The sequence below is a fragment of the Trachymyrmex cornetzi genome, unplaced genomic scaffold, assembly GCF_001594075.2.
Source record: "Trachymyrmex cornetzi isolate Tcor2-1 unplaced genomic scaffold, Tcor1.1 scaffold482, whole genome shotgun sequence".
Taxonomy (NCBI): Eukaryota; Metazoa; Arthropoda; class Insecta; order Hymenoptera; family Formicidae; genus Trachymyrmex; species Trachymyrmex cornetzi.
Window position 1 is genome coordinate 70927 of NW_017299641.1, and position 16359 is coordinate 87285.

At 37.1% G+C, this 16359-nt stretch overlaps 1 protein-coding gene and 1 pseudogene across 2 annotated transcripts; one reads left to right on the top strand and one right to left on the bottom strand.

Annotated features, from left to right (window-relative positions):
* Positions 1 to 1844: 1844 nt before the first annotated feature.
* On the bottom strand, positions 1845 to 2816 carry LOC108765224 (uncharacterized; annotated as a pseudogene).
* A 3425-nt stretch (positions 2817 to 6241) lies between these two features.
* On the top strand, positions 6242 to 9073 carry LOC108765315 (glycine-rich cell wall structural protein 1). Of its 2 annotated transcripts, XM_018513982.1 has the most exons (4): positions 6242 to 6345; positions 7924 to 8586; positions 8679 to 8689; positions 8792 to 9073. In XM_018513982.1, exons 1-4 carry the CDS (start codon positions 6256 to 6258, stop codon positions 8856 to 8858), a joined length of 831 nt encoding a protein of 276 aa, XP_018369484.1. In that variant the 5' UTR covers positions 6242 to 6255; the 3' UTR covers positions 8859 to 9073. The 2 variants fall into 2 exon arrangements, with proteins under 2 accessions (XP_018369484.1, XP_018369483.1); XM_018513981.1 differs by having other exon boundaries at positions 8679 to 9073.
* The last annotated feature ends 7286 nt before the right edge of the window (positions 9074 to 16359 follow it).

The following is a 16359-nucleotide window of genomic DNA, read 5'->3' on the forward strand; positions in this document are numbered from 1 at the left end:
AGCTATGCTAGCCCAAAGCACCTTTGTCAAAGGGCCCATCAGGGCTCTCATACCTTTTCTGAGCAGCACTGAATGCGACTTGAAGGGTTCGAAGGTCTTTATGGCCCATTCGACTCTGCCAGGTGATACCACTTTTGCTGCCAGTGACCATTCCCTGCCCTGGTGAACATTTTTCTCATAATTTTTATACGAATTGGAACATTTTTCAGAAATACTCAGAAATATTCGGAAAGTTTACTTCTTCTCTCAGAATTTTTCATACAAATGAATTTTAAAATATTCTGAAATTTCTCATTCCATAATTTTTAAAAAGCATTTTTTAATTTTTTATATTTTATAACATTTCATCAAAAATTATACTTACAAAAAATCTTAAAAATCTTATGATATTTTATAATTAACATATAATATATATGAAAAATTTTGAGAAAAGATGTAGATTTTCTGAGAAATGTTCTAATTCGTATAAAAAATGTGAGAAAGTTATAAAATTATAGAAAAATTCTGAAAAATTATGTAGAAACTCTGAAGAATTATATGAAAAATTCTAAGAAAAAATTTCACCAGAATGGGTTTATGTTGTTCCTCGAGTTAGTTCCTTAGTGAATACAGCAGGTATCTTTCTGAAAACCTGGAAAGTGAATAGACATTAGGTGTTTAAGGGTTTCATTTGTTGTGTCGGTGTAGTTTCTGTTTGGGAGCTTTAAGCAGTCCAAACGGAAAGAGTTGTCTTTGCTGAGGACTTTATTTAGCCTAGATGCTTCAGGAGCGCTCTTAATGCTTTCACAAAACTTCCTCCAGCTTTTTCTTTTAGCGATAGTTATCGCTTTGCTACAACAGCGTTGTGCTTATCTATAAGCTTCCCAGTCCGCTTTTAAGTTTCTTCTTGCCTTGTTAAAGAGCCTTCTCAATTTCGATTTGTGTTTCAAGAGCTCTTTGCTCTACCTTGGTCGATGAATGTTTTGACCTTTCGGAACAGTTTGCTTCGTAGGTCTCTTTTATCGCATCACTCATATATTGAGCCGCAAATTCTAAATTTTCTTTGGAATGGAATCTGATTGTGGGGCGTTCTTTAGGATGACCTTAAGGTCCATCCTATAGCCTTCCAAGTTTGTTGTTCTGACGTTGCGCCACCATTCCAGATTTTTCACATGTTGAAGGGCGTATTTTATTTGCCTGTGGTTCGATCCTGACGGTTCTCCGGACACTCTCCAGTCCCGTAATAAACCAACTACTACTTTCCCGCTGCATATGGTTATATCTATCATCCACTGTCTTCTGAGGTCCATCAAGGTGTGTTCTGATTTTCTATTCAGGATGACTAGACCGGTGCCCATTATGAATTCGTAGAGGCTTTCCCCTCTCGAGTTTATATTCGAGCTCCCCCACCATATGTGGTGGGAGTTTGCATCGCAGCCCAAGAGGAGTTCGAGCCTCCGTTCCTTTGCATAAAGCACCAGCTCTTCAACTCTTTTCGGTGATGATGCTGTTTGGAAGTCGTAAGGCATGTACACCGACCCCACCAGTACATCCAAGTGATTGTCATTGTCCAGGTTAAGCCTCAGTTGTACCACAGTCATGTTGCCGTCGCTGAGCTCTAACATAAGAATAGTATTTAGTCCTTTAACCACAATGCAAGTCCTAGGCTTATCTTACCTTGAGTGTCTGCTTTGTATATAGCTCTGCAGCTACTCGGTCCCTTGATAGCGTTATTCAAAAGTCATGGCTCCTGAATGAATGTTATTGCTGTCTGTATCACAGTCATGCTCCTGACTAGAATCGCCGAGGCGCCTCTGCTGTGATGCAAGTTGATTTGTACTATTGGTATTGTGCGACTCGAAAGTTCAAACGGCCTCCTCTGTCCCGGTAGTTGTCTCCGCTTTGTGTTTTTTGTCGTGCAGCTTTACAGTTACTCGACTCAGCCCACAAAAGGGTTTGAAACCGCAGGTCTTAAGGTCTCCAGGGAATCGTCGCCGATCGAGGCAGCGAAGTGGGCGTTCTTGGCGTCCCTACTCTTCGATAGCCAAATCTAGCTTTTTCACATGCACCACCATCTGGTGTCGCATGGGAAGTTTTCCGGCCGGCATTTCATGCAGAGTGTGCCCTCCAATATCGAACTCGATGAATTGACTTTTTAGTCAGTCCACCGATTGTTGATTGGTACAGTTGATAATGACTGCGCCATATTCCCTCTCACAAGTTCCAGTGAAGGCGGGCGCTAGTCTACCCTCGGGAAGTTCGAGAACGCGCTGCGTGATCAGTTTCCTGATCTCACCCACCTCACTGGAGGTGGCCATCTTGTTTTCAGAGTAGCCCTCCGCTATGAGGGCCATCCTGATGATTCCCTTTGCCTGGGTATACGATTCTCGGTCGGCGACGTTGGGTTTCTTGCCCAGGCGACTGTCCGTTGAGTTGGGGGTGCAGTGCTCCTGCCTCGCGCGTTTAACCGCGCCGGTCGCAACACTATCTCTCCCCCCCCCCTCCCCCTTAGGCACCTGAGAAAGTTAGAGTTTTGGATGCTGTAACCCGCTCCTTCTCTCTTTTGTACCGGCGTTTGGCGGCGCCGCTAAAGCGAGGTCGGATCTTCGTTAGACCCGTCTTTGCTGTGTTGTTCTCCTCCGTTTGCTTCCGAGAGAAGCCACGCCCTGAAGGTTTATGTCGGTTTTGATGGTTTTATCGTATCTATGCAATGTCCCACGAGTCGCGGTTGCGCGATCTTACCCAGAGCCACGAATGCCCGGGGCTTGGTTATTTACTTCTGGAGGACGCCCGGTATTCAGGAGGCACTGTTTGGGACGCAACTTCTCTTGCGCCATGCAGCTCCAGGCACGATAGCTCACACCCTAGCTTGGGAGGTTCCTCTTAATTGGCCGCCCACGGGCCCACCCCTGAGCGTAACTTAAGCCCTGCCACCCGCCAGGGAGTTTACGACCCCCAAGGACGCTAAGTGCTTCCTTGCTCGATTTTGATCTCAACAAACGTTTGGTGACAAAGACAGAGAGATTTCGTATCTGCGTAAACAAGTCAAAATTAATTAAGCTTCGTGCTGTATTGTTGTGGAACATTTAGACCACGTGCACCCCAAGACGCCTCGCAGCCCTCGAGTCCCAGCCCAATGACTACTACAAGATAGGAACCCTTTCGGGAGAGTTAACTGAAATTATATAGACAAAACATCTTTAACGGATTCTTGTCAATTCAATAATATTCAATATAAAAAATCCGATCATAATAAATAAAATAAAAAAAGCAGATTCAGTTTACTATTTTAAATTCTATTATAATTTTTTTTTACACGGAAAGATTAATATTTTTGTCGATATAGCAGTATTTAAAAAAAATCTTTTACGAAATAAATTTAGAGTCGCATTAAGTTTTGAGATTTTCATACATCACGGTACATATAAACTAGGATTGTATAATTCTCTGAAATGGCACATCAATATAACGTAATCGAACTCATCAACATAATCGAATAAAATTTGTTCACTCAAACGTTTTATGAATCCAACAAGCAGCTATTAGATGTCGTGACATACAGGGACGGCGCTAGGGTATTTGGTGCCCCCCCCCCCTCAAAACTTAAGTTAGCGTCCTACATGTAGGGTTTCTAATTAGTTACGTTTCAAACCTACAACTTACAGCCTTAAACTAACGGGCCTTCTAAAAACTTTTTTTTTATAGGACAGTACCTGGGGAAAACAACATGCTCGTAACTAATTGTAAGTCTTCTTTTGTCCAAATGTTTAAAACTGTTAAAGCGCGTCAGACTATGTGCAGGATTCGCGATTCAAAAACAGTTGTGCAAGATTTACACTGCTTCGAACATTTGACATGTGGTCCGTTTTCTGTTTCCGCACTAGACTGTTCTAAAACTCTCTTTCTCGCTTTAAACAAATATCAAACGTATATCTTTCTCACTTTAAGTTCCAAAAGTGTACACTACAGTTCAGCCACAGAAAACCCCTATAATGATCCAATATCTGACAGAATAATTTAACTCCTACACACAAAAATGTCACTAAACATTGCATATTGTCTTTACACAGTAATTACTTATGTAAAATTTTTGTTACATATTTTTCAAAAAATTAAATTAAATTTTTCCATTTGAAGAATTAAACAAAAAAAAAAAAAGTTACATTCGACTATTCACCGACGCGTATATCTCTACTACTCGAACCTTGTGGAAAAATCATTTTAAAAAAAACGACAGATATTATGTAAATAAAGAAAAAAAAAGAATTGAGAAAAAAAAATGCAAAAATCGAAAGTTATATGTTGATGTACACATGATGTTACTAAAATTGAGATATATTTTTTTTAAATTTCGGAATGCATAAAAGGGTCGCGAATCATAACTATTTGTTTTATAATACTGGGTGCTTTCCATTTGATGATACAAATCGACACAATTGTCGTTCTATCTTTATCACTCTCTGAATGTCAACAAGGATAGAACGATGTTTGTGTCGACTCGCACCGATTTGTGTCATCAAATAGAAAGCACCCACTGAATAGTTCACGATTTTTATGTATTTCGCAATTTATTGAAAAATGTTTCAATCTTATTTAGTACAATATAGGTACGCAGTGTCAAGCGCCCCTAAAACATATGGCGTTCCCCCGACGTGCCGAACTCGCTTATCGTGTTCCGCCGCTCCTGGTGATGTGCCAGTTACGCTTTCTACAAGGTGCGCCGAAAATCATGCTTTTTAAACGCATGCGAACGCACACGCACGATAATGAGTCTACACAGAGCCATAAAACACAATTTTAATTTTTCTCACGGATTTGAATAGGCGGGCGGACAATATCAGTTATAATCATCGTTCTACAAATCAGTTCGTTTCAAACCGTACAAAGTAGAGGTTCTCGCGATTCAGCCTGCCCTCAGCTCTCACTCACGTTTTCCGAAACGCGTAGCTGCATTTAAGTGCGATTTAACTACCCTATGCAAGATCCATGTTTACTTATCATGTATCGCACTTATTGTACTTATTATTTGTTTATCCGAATATATACGTATTATACGTCCACATGGAAAGAATAATTCTGCTGAAATACATACAAATTTAGCTAGATACAGATCTAAAAATAATTTTGATGAAAAAAATGATTATGTAGGAAATTCAAGCATGATGAGCAACGTTGTAAAACAAAAGCTTTTACATTCTATCAAGTATACTCCACACAACTATTTTGAATGGTTCAAAAAATTATTTTCAGATCTGTATATCTAACCAAATTTTTAGATACTTCAACAAAACTGTTATTTCCATCCATAAGATACGAAAAAACTACACTTTCAACGATATTTCTGAATAATATATCTGGATAATATCAATATTAACGTTTCCAAATTAAACTTACAATAATTAATCGACAATTTATTTAGCCGTGAGAAAATTTTTAATTAAAGAAAACGGTATTTTCGTGGGCGGACATCGACTTATATAGGAAGTTGCAGCCGGCTGTAGGAAATGGGCTGAAACTTGTATGGCAAACCGCAGCATAATTTGCGGGTGGTATAATACCTGCATTTATCTTTCTTTAAGTATCCAAGAAACGTACATTGTGTTTTCTTTTCGTAAAATTCTTGTAATGTAAGGGCTATGTGATATCTTTAAAAAGTTTGTCATTAACAATTTTATAAATGTGACACTTGAATCAATAAAGTCACACAATAAATATATATTTTTTAAATATAGTAATAATGAAGCCTCATTTTTTGATAATTTATTCATAACAACATATACATCGTTCTTTATTAGGAATAAAGCAACATATAATGTGCAAAATACTTTTTGTCTAAATTTATACAATAATATTGTGCAACCATCAAAATTATTAAGAACATTATAAGTAAATAAGTAACAATAATAAAAATCATTTTCTTAAGGGACTGTCCTTTTTATCAATGAAATAACCATCTTGTGATATCGCGTATAATATCGAAGCAATTAGATAAATTCTTGCTGTCTTTGTGGGATTAACATGTCGTATGGTCCATTTCTCATTCGTCATTGAATCCACGCTACGTGACACGTGTGTCATAAGTGGACACAACCTATCTGAATAGATAAATTTTAATGAAAGTACAGAGACAAATTTGAGCAAACGTATACGGCTCTATATCGCAAGAAGAGGCAAGAATTGGGAGAAAGAAAGAGAAAGAGAGAAAGAGGGAGAGAGATTTGTAATAGCTCCGTCGCATCTCATAGGTGATGGGTCGAGGCATCGAGTGGGGCCCCCATGCTGGCCTGTATAAAAGGGGGCTTCAAGACATCCACGGAGCATCAGTCCTCAAATCAAGGAACAGCAGCTACCATGAGGGCATTCATGGTGAGTAGTCCGTCCACGACGATTTCCCCAATTTCTCGTTTCCTCCTCTCGTCCTTTCCTCACTCTCTTCTCGGTTCCTTCAACTTCTTCTCTCCTGTCGCTGTCTTTTTATTCGGGTCCCCCTCTCCGTTTCTCTTCTCGCGTATACGGGATCTTTCTCGGAGGATGATAAGACCGTGAGAGAAACGAGGAGAATTCGTGATCAAGATCGAGATCGAAACCGGGATCGAAGGTTTCATCCGAGGGAGGTAGGTGGGAGAACGCGGGAGAAAGTAAAAGAGAGGGGAGGGTGCACGGGGAATATTGTGTGCGGTGTCAATGTACTCCATGATAGTGACTAACCCGAGAACCGGTTCAGTGATTGTGCCACTTCTCTAGTTCCGTTTGCGCGAAAACAGAAAAGAAAAAAACAGGAAGAAAAGAACTTAAATGTCGGGATTCTCTCCCGGGTTTATGTAACGCTAACACCGTGAAACGTTAAGCGCAGCCGGTGACTGAAAGGAAGAGATTATACATTCCACGTGCTGGTAAATTCATCGCCGTGTACTTCCGGAAACACTTCTGACACGTTTACTACTTGCTTTCTAGATACGTTTACTGCAAAAACGAATAGAGGAATACTGAGAATCATTGTTCATTAAAAATAAAATTAGATGAAAGCATTTATATTATCTTTGAGGAAGATGTATCTAATTCTTCTTCAATTAAAAACGCGTGGGAACTCTTTATATTAATATATACAAATAAATAATGCATTTTTCGCACATGTACATTTCTTCTATGTAAGAAATACTTTACAGTTCAACTTTACAGAATTCAACTTGATTTATTCACGAGCTACATTATAATTTTATATTAGCACATAATATATATTTTAGCAAAATAATTATACTAAATTGCAAAAAAAGTGAGGTACCGAAAAATGTTTAGAACATTATGATCCTGTTCCACCAATGTAAATTAACTTTATTTTTGGTTCAATTTACTGTTTATCTATTTCTAAAAATTAGAAAGAAATAAACAGTAAATTAAACCGAGATTAAAATTAATCTTACATTAGTGGAACTGAGCTGAATTTTAGGGCCTTATTCTGTATCTCTTAATGATTGCAACGATATCATTACATTGTCATTGCGCAGATTTCGTATACAGTAAAAAAGCTGCGCAACGACAATGTAATGATATCGTTAGAGTCGTTTTAAGAATTACAGAACAGGATCCTTAGAATCATAATAAGATAAATATCCTAAAGACCGGACATGTAATAACTATATGTCCGGATATTTTCACGAAACTTTATATTTGTTTATATTACTATTAATTTTAAATGCTTTCTTAAATATAATATTATAATTTAATTGCGATCTTTATAAATATCGTTAAATTATAATATTGTAATAAAGAGAGCATTTAAAATTAATATCTGATAATAAATTTTGTGCATGTCCGGTTACGGAGACGTTTATCTTAAAAATATTTATAAAAGAAAAATGATAAAATAAAGCTCAAATATCAAAGTCGCAATCTCGGTTTCAATATTTAAACACATCGGGAAAGTAAAATCGATTGCAATTGTAGATCCTGGCGCTCGCCGCGACGGCGATGGCGCGGCCGGAAGCCGGATACTCTTATAGCCAGCCAAGCAGTAGCTACGGCGCTCCTTCCGGATTTCCGCTCGGCGGTGGCGTTGGTGGTATTGGTGGCATCGGTGGTTTCGGCGGCGGCGGCGGCGGAGGCGGTGGTTTCGGCGGTGGTGGAGGAATCGGTGGTGGCGTCGGAGGTATCGAAGGTATCTCGGGAGTCTCGTTCGGCGGCGGAGGTGGTGGAGGTGGAGTTGCTGGCCTTGCCGGAGGTGTCGGTGGTGCAGAAGGTATCTCTGGTATCAGTGCATTCGGCGGTGGCGGCGGCGGCGGTGGCGGTGGATTCGGCGGCGGCGGCTCGCTCATTCAAAAACACATCTACGTTCACGTACCGCCTCCAGAGGCTCCCGAGGCAAGACCATCCAGGCCCATAAGCGGGGGATATCAGGCACAAAAGCACTATAAGATCATCTTCATCAAGGCACCTACTCCACCAACCCCGACCGCTCCGGTGATTCCGGTGCAGCAACAGGATGAGCAGAAAACGCTCATCTATGTTTTGGTCAAGAAACCCGAGGAGGCGCCCGAGATCAACCTGCCTACCATCACGCCCACTCAGCCCAGCAAACCGGAAGTCTACTTTATCAAGTACAAGACTCAGGTAAATGAATGAAACCTAAGCATAAGAAATGAGAAAAAGCGAAAATCTTAAATCGATCTAATTACTTAATCTTTTTTTTCTTCACATTACAGAAGGAAGTCACCGGTGGTGGTGGAGGTGGTGGTGGTGGCATCGGCATCGGCGGTCACGGTGGAATCGGTGGCGGTATCGGTGGCGGTATCGGTGGCGGTATCGGTGGCGGTATCGGTGGCACCGGACCAAGTGGACCCAGCACGAGTTACGGGGCACCCGGTGGATCCGGGCCATACTAGTCAATTCACCGCTACCCCCGTCGCGGCCCCTCCGTCCTACCCTCCCGTTCACCAACATACACGTACACACCGCTCACATACCTCTAACATGATCAGCGACGATAATACTTACGGTATTGACGTATCGCTGTGTTATATGCGCGATCGCCGAGAGAAGAAGACGACAACGATGACAAAGTTGAAGACGGCGATGATGATGACGATGTTGAATACGATAACGACGACGACGACGACGATGATGATGATGATGATGATGATGATGATGATGGCGATGATGAGAAGAACGACGATATCGATCACAACGACGACTACCACGATAATGATGACGACGACGATGATGATGATGATGATGATAATGATGATGATGATGATGATGATGATGATGACGATGTTTACGACGACTAGAGTGAAGGAGAGATGTTTTTTATACTTATTTTTTGCAAGAAAACGGTGGCGAAATAAAGCTTTTTTATGTATTTTTACATAAAACTATTTACGCTTGTTAACTTATTGTACACCTTTCCAATTCGAATAGATTCTGGAGTCCGAGTCCGTGAAATTTCCACATTTTATTTTGCCTAATGCCCAGCATCTATAATGCTCTAGCAATATAGATTAACTTTAATCTTGGTTTAACTTATTTTTTATCTTGTTTCATATAAAGAATAAATTTTAAGCCGAGATTAAAAATATTTATTTTTATCAATGTAGATTAATTTTAATCTCGGTGAAATTTATCCTCCACTCTTTTTTAATTTTCTAGTTCATAAAACTAGAACAACTAGTTCATAAAACTAATTGTTTATATATATACTTGTAAGTATAAGAATTAAGTTATACTTCTTTCAAAAAGTTCTGAAAGAACAATCCAGATAGATTCGTCAATTTTCCAAATTACGAAGTAAATTCATGCGGATTAAAAAAATAATCGCGTATGCGCGCGCGTTTCTTTTTCTCCTTGTAGAAATTCGCAATGCCATTTTTACGGATGATTAATCTCACGTCAATCAGTACGTGTCAACGCGGCATTTTAATCCCGATTATACTCCAGCTATGCGTCGCTTTACAATCGCACGAGTAATTGACGTATTTTGCGTACGATAGTATTAACTGACATTTTACAGAACGCTTGATGAGAAGGGGGCGAAAAGGGGGACTCCAGCTTGATCCTGGTTTCGTCGGGCAGGTGGGCCACGGGGTTAACTCCCCATGGCGACGATTTCCTTTCTCAGTGCGTTTCCGCATGAGAACGCGCCGAGTATTGCGCGACAGCGACAACAATTCTCTCGTCAATTCTCGCGACGAAAAAGAGAGAAGGGAACGCAGGTTGATGAGTAGACAGGGGTGGGGGAGGCGAGAAGACGGGAGGAAGCCGCGTTTATCTCTTTCCAAAAAGGCAGCGCATCTCTCGCGAGCGGAGAAACTTTCACTGCTCCTAAACAACCGCTAATCAAGAGACGAGAACGACGCTCGTCGCCAGATTTCATTCAACCGTTTCCCTTACTTTTGTCTCTCTTTTTCTTTTTTTTCTCTCTCTCTCTCTTTTCCTCCCGAAGAGCGCTTCGCGAAGAAGACTCGCGAGTTACTCGACGATGAGATCCGATGGAATCCACAAAGTAGCGCAGGATTTCCCACGATGACTAGACGAAATAATGCTTGTGCGTTTCTTAGGCGTCAATGCGCATGGGAAATGCAGAGGACACGCGCGAAATTTGCACGTGTGTTTCTATAACGTATTTATAGGATGTGAGACAACTAGTAGTTAAATTATTAAGGCGGCGTAATTAAAATCTGTTTGCAAACGATGGCACTTGATCAATTCGCTTGTGAATTAACGAAATCTACCCAGTAAACATTAAGGCATCTTAAAGAAATTTTTAATTAAGACAATTTAAAATTCTCTCAGACGTCCAAAATTTTTTACTCAACAATGTTTAAATGCAGACGTAAGACGTCCTAAAAACGTTATATTCCCTTTTTGGACTTGCGTGTTATTTATTGAGTTATATTGGTCAAGTTCTAATATACTGTCAGTTATATTGGTCAAGTTCTAGTATACTGAAAATATATAATATTATACATAATAAATAAATAAATTATAGATTTTCAAAAATCTCTCTAGTTTAAGTTACATATGCTATAAATTTTCAATACTGACAGTGTATATCGGAACAATAATCATTGCACGATTATAAACTCGTATATGCAGTCATCACCAATTTGACTTCATAATTTTTACAAATTATCTTTAGAACTTAACTACAAATTATCTTGCGCTCATCGAAATCACATCAAGATTTATGGAATAAATTAATAAATATAAGATAATCGGACTATTAACTGCATTGACTCCCACAATCTTTATTACTTTTTATTATTTTAAATTTGTGGAGTTCTTGCTTTCATTAAATTTAAAAGTTATCTTAAAGGTATCTTTTGGAAAAAGTCTTACAGACGTCTATTTTAAGTTGTCTTTCGGAATATTTGTCAAGAGTAAGAAAATAAAAATAATGTCATATTGAATCATGACAAATAAATTTGGTCAATAATCGATCAATATAACGTTAAAATTGACATTATTTGACTTTCTTATTCTTTTTGAGTTCAGACACGCATGTTTACTGCAGAGTACATCTATAGGTACATATATTGTACGTAATATTCTTTCTATCTTTCATATGATGGAATCAAATTGGGCGTTACGTGGCGATACAGCTGAATGTAACGTATGAAGTCGATGACTTTACAAAACACATTTATATAATATAACTCTTTATATTTGTCTAAATTTTTTAAACACTACTTATCAAACGCTTCTAAGACTTACATATGTTATAACACCTAATATTTACAATAGCGAAAATCGGAGTAATATAAATTTTCTTTAATGAAGAAAGAATTTTGTGTCACTTTAATTTTATTTACAATTTATATAGTCTTTAGGAAAAGGAAATGCAAATTACAAAGAAGGGAGGTAGGAAGAGAGTTGGATGTCTCGATGTTTCACAAAGGATTAAGAGATAATGCCATAATGATCGAAAGGAGAGAAAATAGCGTCTTGGCTATCGTTTACCGAGCGACAGACATGCGTGATGAAAAGCGTATATACGTCGTACGCATCAACAGTACCGAACAGCTGGTTGCTGCTTGAAATTGCCCCGAGGGGAAAGATGAGACGATGAGCGAAAGCGAGGCTCTTCTTGCTCATTGACACGAGAGTTTAACAGGAGAGAAGCCGAGAAAACGAATAAAAAGGAAGAAAGGGAAGCTCACTAACATGTTAGCGCGACAGTCCGTATATGTGCTCTCTCTCTTTCTCTCTCTCCCCCCCCCTCCCTCTCTCTTTTTCTTTTTTTCTCCTGAGGCTCTCACGTACACGTGACACGAGTAATGATGAGAACAGACGATTCAAATCGCTTTGAATTCACGAAGTGAATAAGTCAAGCGTCCTATACGCGCGAGGTCGTGAGTTCTAGTTACTTTGTTTTTCCGCGTTGCGCCGTGAGTGAATGAACCGAAGCAGAATCTCCAAAGAAAACCTACAAGGAGAGGACACAGTCGACTCTTCACGAATTTTGATCTCCCTTAGTATGATGAATTTACATCGAAAATAAATTATGCCATGTCTGAACGTTTTATTGAGTGGACCTAGTAAATATTCAGACAGCACATTAAATATTTATGATAAATATTTATTAATATTCAATTTTTTAAATGTTGCATAAATATTACATACATATTTTATATAAAGCTTTATTTGAAATATTATTAAAATATAGACTAAATATTTTATATAATATTTATGGTAAATATAAATAAATATTTCTAATAAGTATTTTTTACTTGGATTATAATATCTCATTAAGTATTTTCGTAGCATTTACTATAACATTTACAATAAATATTTCACAATATTTATAATAAATGTTTATAATCTGTGCGATCTAAAACCACAAAAATATTTACAAAATATTTAAAATAAATCTTATAAATATTTATAAATATTTTGTAAATATTTTATAAATATTGTGTGCTGTCTGGGTAGTATTATGTCCACTCCTTAGTTGATCACACACAATTTTTCAAAAGAAGGTTATAGCTTTTGTAGATATAATATTATGGTTTTATATGATTTTTAATATATTGGTAGGTTTATCAGAAACAGAATCAACTCAAATAACTTTCCCGGATACAACGAAACGTTTTAAGAACGTAACGAAAAAGTATTGGTGTAATTTTGAAAAAAAAATGGCGAAGAAACTTTATGCGAAATAGGATCGAAGATGCTTGCGAGCAAAACAGGATAAGAGGTTGAGCACAGCAGAGAAGTCGGGGGGATAAGTTAGGGAAGATCACCGGGAAGCCATGACGGCATTTCGTAGTAGCCAGAAGGCAACTTTCACGGGAACATCGCTTCTTTTTTTTCTATCTGAACGAGGAAGAGAGAAGACTGACACGCAGAGGCGGCAGGGAGGAGAAAAAACACTTTCGAAAGGTTGGAGCCGGCCTCCTTCAAAAATCGGACAACTCCGATTCGAGGCCGTTATTCGGACAATGCGTCTCTTCCGATCATGATATCATCCCGGTCGCGAAACACTTGATCAGAGCGTGAAAGCGTCCATGATCCTTTCCTCTCCGTCCTACTGATATGACAAATAGGTATATCTATGCATTATTTATAGATTTACAAATTATTTATACACCTACATAGGAGGATGTTAAAAAGAGGTCGATTTCTGTACAAAAATAATGTTTTTTATAGATTTTGATCTCCTGGATACGATAAAATTAAAAAGTTATTCCACGTTATACGTATACGGAATTGCGCCGTCACACAACAGAATTTTTTAACTATACATTACATTTTGTAATTTTCAGAGTTACTTCATAACTGAAGTAAGAATATGATGATATTTTTACAAACTTTTTAAATTAGTGAGTTGATGATGAAAAATGTTAATAAAAATTGGAAACAAATGGAAAATGATTTATTTATACGAAAATGATAAATTAAAAATAAGCCATCCAGAGAACAATTTAAGATTTTTTAAATTAATCTCTTGTATTTTTTTTTTACAACTACTGGTTTTGACGATATAATAATTTGAATGCTGGCATGATCAACGTTTTTTTATGAATTTCTGCAACTTACAAGAGTAGATAACTTTTAAAAAAAAATCTCAAATTTATCTGTAGAATATGTCAGTAAATTTTAAAAAAATTAAAAATGATGTTTCAAAGATGCTCGCTGAAATGCCTCATATGCTTTCACAACTTTACTAATTTCATATATAGCAATATAAACGAATCTAGTGTGATGCACGTGACAAACTCGCTTAATTAAGCTTCTTCATCACACAGCATTAACTCTTGTGTCGTCATCAAATTACAGATTAAGGAGCACTGATATAATTTGTTTTAAGAGTAGTACTATATGCTATTAAACATATTCTTTCGTTTAAATCGCATCGATCTTGTAGAAATTAGAAATGAATTGCACTTAGTTTCTAACAAGAGATCGATAATCGGGCGATAATAACGTGTGATGGAGCGTGAAATCACAGCGTTTACACGAGGCGTTTACGCTAACGCGTTACATTTGAACAACAATATGTTTAATATCATTACACTATTATTACATTTAGATACTTTGCAACTTTAATTAAAGAATTGACTATATTATAACGCCAATGAATTCGTGATTAGTTATTCATGAAAAATGTTATACCACCCACGAGTAACTTTCATTGTGCTCTATAATATGTATGAGTGTCGATCAAAAGTATTCTTAATTGCTATATTGATAAAAGTTATCGTTAACAGCTACACGGAAAAAACAGTTTTGCTAAAGTATCTAAAAATTTGAATACATACAGATATAAAAATAAATTTTATTAAACCATCAAAAATAATTATGTAGGACGCTCCAACTGGTTGCTAAAACGTCATCGAAACTTTTTATGGCGTTGTTCATTATGTTTGAGTGCCCTACATAATAATTTTGACCCGACAAAAATATTTTCAAATTTGTAACTAAATTTTTTAATACTTCAACAAAATCATTTTTTCTGTGTAATATTTTAATAATTAATTAAAATGCGATATAACACAGGACAATTATTGCAAATTATACAAGTTTTACATGCTTTGTACATCAATAAAAAATAAATATTGTCTACCATGTGATAAGAGAATTTATTATTAATGATTATTTATTAACTATTTATTAATAATTATAACTAGATACTTTTTAGCCATTAAAACAGTTCATTTAAAAATTGTTACATCGCAAAATATTTTATTAAATTTTTTTACTTCTATACTTCTGTAGTAAATTTAATGGACCGAAATCTAATGCGAAGGAATTTGATTTTATATCTACATAATTTTATTTTCAATTGTAGTAATAATATTATACTTTATATCATTATTAGTGGAAAATATTGTACTTTGTACGAAAAAAAAATTTAAACAATTTAATGAATGTATTTATATACGGAAGAAATTTTAACACGAGAGATTTCTTTCCGTGGATCTCATCCCACGGGTATAAGAATGAATGCGTGATTGGCGTGCAACTAATTTATTAGAACATCAGAGGTACATTCGCCGGGGTCGAGGGATAACTTTCACTGTCCTGAGTTTCCCGATACTGTTCCATCGCGTAATTTCGTCTTTGCGGAAACGATGAATTGAAGATCTCTTCACGAGATCTCCTAATAATAGTACCATTATCTGCGCGAGATTAGCAATTGGCACCATTACGGATATTCAGCGAAGTCGAAATTTACATTGCTTACATTGAGAAAAATGTCTGGTTGAAAATGGACGAATCAGAAGATTCTAATATTAATCATAATTTTAATATATTATTTCAATTACAATTTAATAAATTTAATTAGAAAATTCAGATTCGTCCATTTTCAACTAAAATTAATCCAATTAAATAATTAGATATTTTTTTCAGACAGTATCCACACGGAAAGAAATCTGTTACGATTTTGGCACTAACAGTCGATACTACTATCGCGTGGCCTATTTCAATGCGTTAATAGCACCATCGTTCAATCTGTTTATGCATGAAGTCGTGCAATCATGGCACGAGAATCGCTATGAAAAAAAAGAATATGATGCGTGCTATGGTCGTATCAGCTTTTTACGATAGCCGCACGAGCGCAGTACGCATAAAGCACCCCACTTCACCTTGCAAAATTCGCTCGAAATCCGTGCGATTTTTGCATGGCTTATCGGTTTGACCGTCAAATTTCTAAACCACGCCTTCGATGATGCATTGTGTGTTAAAAATTAAACATTTATGTGAAAAATGTTGCAACAATAATAAATATATTAATGCAAGTATTTGATGATTTATTTAAATTATAAAATTTGTTTCCTGAGTAATTTTTTAATTATCACATTCTTACAGAAGATTACAAAGATCCTGGTGGAAAAATTTTGCTGAAATTTGTGTGACATTTCGCCGAAATTATAAGTTTTGAAA